At 41.8% G+C, this 3172-nt stretch overlaps 1 protein-coding gene across 1 annotated transcript in view; it reads left to right on the top strand.

The window, feature by feature from the left end:
* LOC311372665 (regulator of G-protein signaling 7-like) overlaps positions 1-2865 on the top strand; it is a gene marked incomplete at its 5' end in the record, with an annotated part of 6740 nt that extends 3875 nt beyond the window's left edge. Inside the window, 3 exons of the mRNA XM_084489633.1 lie at positions 355-444; positions 1907-1943; positions 2176-2865. Coding sequence (XP_084345759.1) covers positions 355-444; positions 1907-1927 — 111 coding nt within the window. The remainder of the gene's footprint in view (positions 1-354; positions 445-1906; positions 1944-2175) is intronic.
* Between the last annotated feature and the right edge of the window lie 307 nt (positions 2866-3172).

The following is a 3172-nucleotide window of genomic DNA, read 5'->3' as shown; positions in this document are numbered from 1 at the left end:
ACTATACTCTCTCTATAGTATAGTACCAATACTCCAATAGAATGGGATAGAATTATTCATGCATTTATAAAATGCTGTTAAAGCCTACTTTTAAATAAACAGTATAATTATAACAATGTATTGCTGAATTATATTGAATTAATTCCCTGATGTATTTAGTGTTGTACTTTATCGTTTAGTTCTGGAATTGTTTATTCAAATTTGGCCAAAATGTGTTACGTTATAATTAGTTAAGTGTCTACATTTCCGAAATGCCATCCTAGTCCCCAGAGTCTCATCATAGCCAATTAGTATGACGGCAAACTTGAGTCACCGGATTTGTTTGTGTGCTGATGAGCCTCTCTAACGACGCAGGAGCACATCTACAAGCTGATGAAGAGCGATTCCTACAGTCGCTTCATCCGTTCCAGTGCCTACCAGGAGCTATTACAAGCCAAGAAGAAGGTGAACCGCCACTCTCCTTCACATCACGACTCGCTCGGAACACCTAGTACTGAATGACACCACCTAGTACTGAATGACACCACCTAGTACTGAATGACACCACCTAGTACTGAATGACACCACCTAGTACTGAATGACACCTCCTAGTACTGAATGACACCTCCTAGTTGTGAATGACACCTCCTTGTTTGGAATGACGTCTCCTAGTTGTGAATGACACCTCCTAGTTGTGAATGACACCTCCTAGTACTGAATGACATCTCTAAGCAGTGAATGACACACAGGCCTCGGTTGAGATGCATTGTGGTAACTACATCTTTTTATTTTTTTTAGTTGGCCAGCTCCCAGCCGTAACGGGTTTGAACCCCGGTGACCGCAGTCAGACCTATAGGCCTCCCGTTCGCTCGTAATGCTGCCATAATGTATATCAATTAGGACACTCATTGCCCTCCTAACCATCCATAGAAGGAGGGGATCCCTCATTGTGCGTTCCTTCTAGAGGCTTCTTTCATTGATAATTCATTAATTATCCTTGCCCTTTAGGGAGGCGTGATAAACATGTGTCCTGTAAAGCCCTCTGAGACGGTTACTGTGATTAAGGCCTATACTAATTAAATTGACGTGCGTTGAGCTGGATGTTCAACCCCCTACATGCTCCTAAACGGCATGCATCTGAATTCACCACAATCCGCATCTTCTATATAAGTAAACATGCCCCTAATCATTCAAAACACCACCCATGTATTAGCTCAAGCGTATGGCTCTATCGTCAGCTATCAGATATCACGTCGTCTCTGATTCATTTTCTTGTTTTTGTCACTTCCCGTGTGCTCTTCCTCCCGTAAGTCGGGGGTTCTTCAGCAGCGTAGAGCGTCGTGTGACAAGTTCACTCGAGCCATGGTAACCGCACAATGCCGTGGGCGTGGTGTGATAGACAAACAAAGCATGCCTGTGGACCGCTGCTCCTCCTGACCTGTGTTGTTGTTGTCGTTAATGACCCGTTTCCCTTAAGGTTCCTACTGTTCCTCGCTTACCTGTCCGTCTTAGAGTGGGACTCTACTGCGAACCTTGGCCCTTTCCTCGTGCTTTCATACGTCCTTCATTTTCACACACTTAACATACTGTAGAAAAATGTGTTGTGCACAAAATGTGGTTTTGAATGTGTTTTATTGCATGTGATATGGGTCCAGGCAGAGCTATGTATTTCCTGAGGTAAATATGACGTAAAATACACACTCGGGAATCTATTGATACCGGTTGTGAGAGTTAATAATTGTGTTCCAGATGAGTCAATTCGTCGCTTGAATAGCACGTTTAAATGGAAATGGAAAATTATTTTGCAAGGCAGGACGTCTTAAAAGCGAAGTTTCAGATAATGGTTTGGACTCAAACTCTCTTTATGACTTAAAGTGTAGCTTTAAAAATGAATGTCTAATACTGTAATGTCTCCCTGCCTCCACAGAAAAGTAAGAACTTGTTCTGAAGGATTTTGCTTCCAGGTAAAGTAGAACATTTTACATTTAATGTTAGTAGTTATAGTAAAGTGTGCAACTGAAGCCTCTCACTAAAAAAATGGACAAAATCCCTGACACACATTTAAACTGACACGTGAAAACCTAGCGTCTGCAACTGCAAATCATTTTAGGCTCAAGAATAAATTCGGAAATGAATGTCAGTCAAATCGTTCTCCTTTTCTTCGCCATCCTCTCCGTTCATTCCCTCCTCGTTCAGGGGAACCGCCCACCACCGAAGAGACAGAAGATTCTTGTGCCATCATGCTACAACCAACGCAATCTCTCTTTCTCTCTCTCTCTCTCTCTCTCTCTCTAACTCTCTCGCTCTCTCTGTCTCTCTCTCTCGGTTTCTCTCACTCTCTCTCTCTCTCTCTCTCTCTCTCTCTCTCTCTCTCTCTCTCTGTCTCTCTCTGTCTCTCTCTCTAACTCTCTCTCTCTCTTTCTCGCTCTCTCTCTCTCTCTCGCTCTCTCTCTCGGTTTCTCTCACTCTCTCTCTCTCTCTCTCGGTTTCTCTCACTCTCTCTCTCTCTCTCTCTCTCGGTTTCTCTCACTCTCTCTCTCTCTGTGTCTCTCTGTGTCTCTCTCCCCTCCTCACTGTGGGGCTGAGCGAGACCATTGGCTGGACTCATCCATCAGATGTTTGCATGTCCGTGGAGACCAGGATGAAGCAGAGATCCTCCTCCTCTCTGTCTGTCCTCTAAGCACCCGATGAATTTACAGTCAATTGTTTTCTTTCTTTTGAAAGGACGAACATTGCCAAATCTGGTGAAAATAATACAAAAAATATGTAAAAAAAATAAATAAATAAAAAGAACAAACTGGTGACATCGAGACAGGAATCGGGACGCAAATCACTTTTTTTTTTTTCGAGTCGAGCCGGAAGATACGATGTTGGACAGAAAAGATGAAAAAAAAAAAAAACTAGCTGTTGAAAAAACTAAGAAAATGCCAACTTAAAGTAAAAAAAAGGAATCTTACCAATATGTCATCATTGTTCACTGTCTGAGATCGCAAAATACGCAATGGGAGGTGTTGTATGGTATGCATATACAATATATATACATAGAAATATATATGATTATTTATTGGCCATTTATTTTGCATTGCGTTACTTTTACCGCACTTCGATACTTAGCACATATGGTATTCATTGCACTTGTAAAGTCCATTCAATGAAAAATGTCTATTGTCTTATGTAGAACGTAATTATTTGT

The sequence above is a fragment of the Micromesistius poutassou genome (assembly GCF_964030765.1).
Source record: "Micromesistius poutassou genome assembly, contig: SCAFFOLD_1606, whole genome shotgun sequence".
Taxonomy (NCBI): domain Eukaryota; kingdom Metazoa; phylum Chordata; class Actinopteri; order Gadiformes; family Gadidae; genus Micromesistius; species Micromesistius poutassou.
Note: the sequence above shows the minus strand (reverse complement) of the source record. Positions and strands in the feature narration are given on the sequence as shown.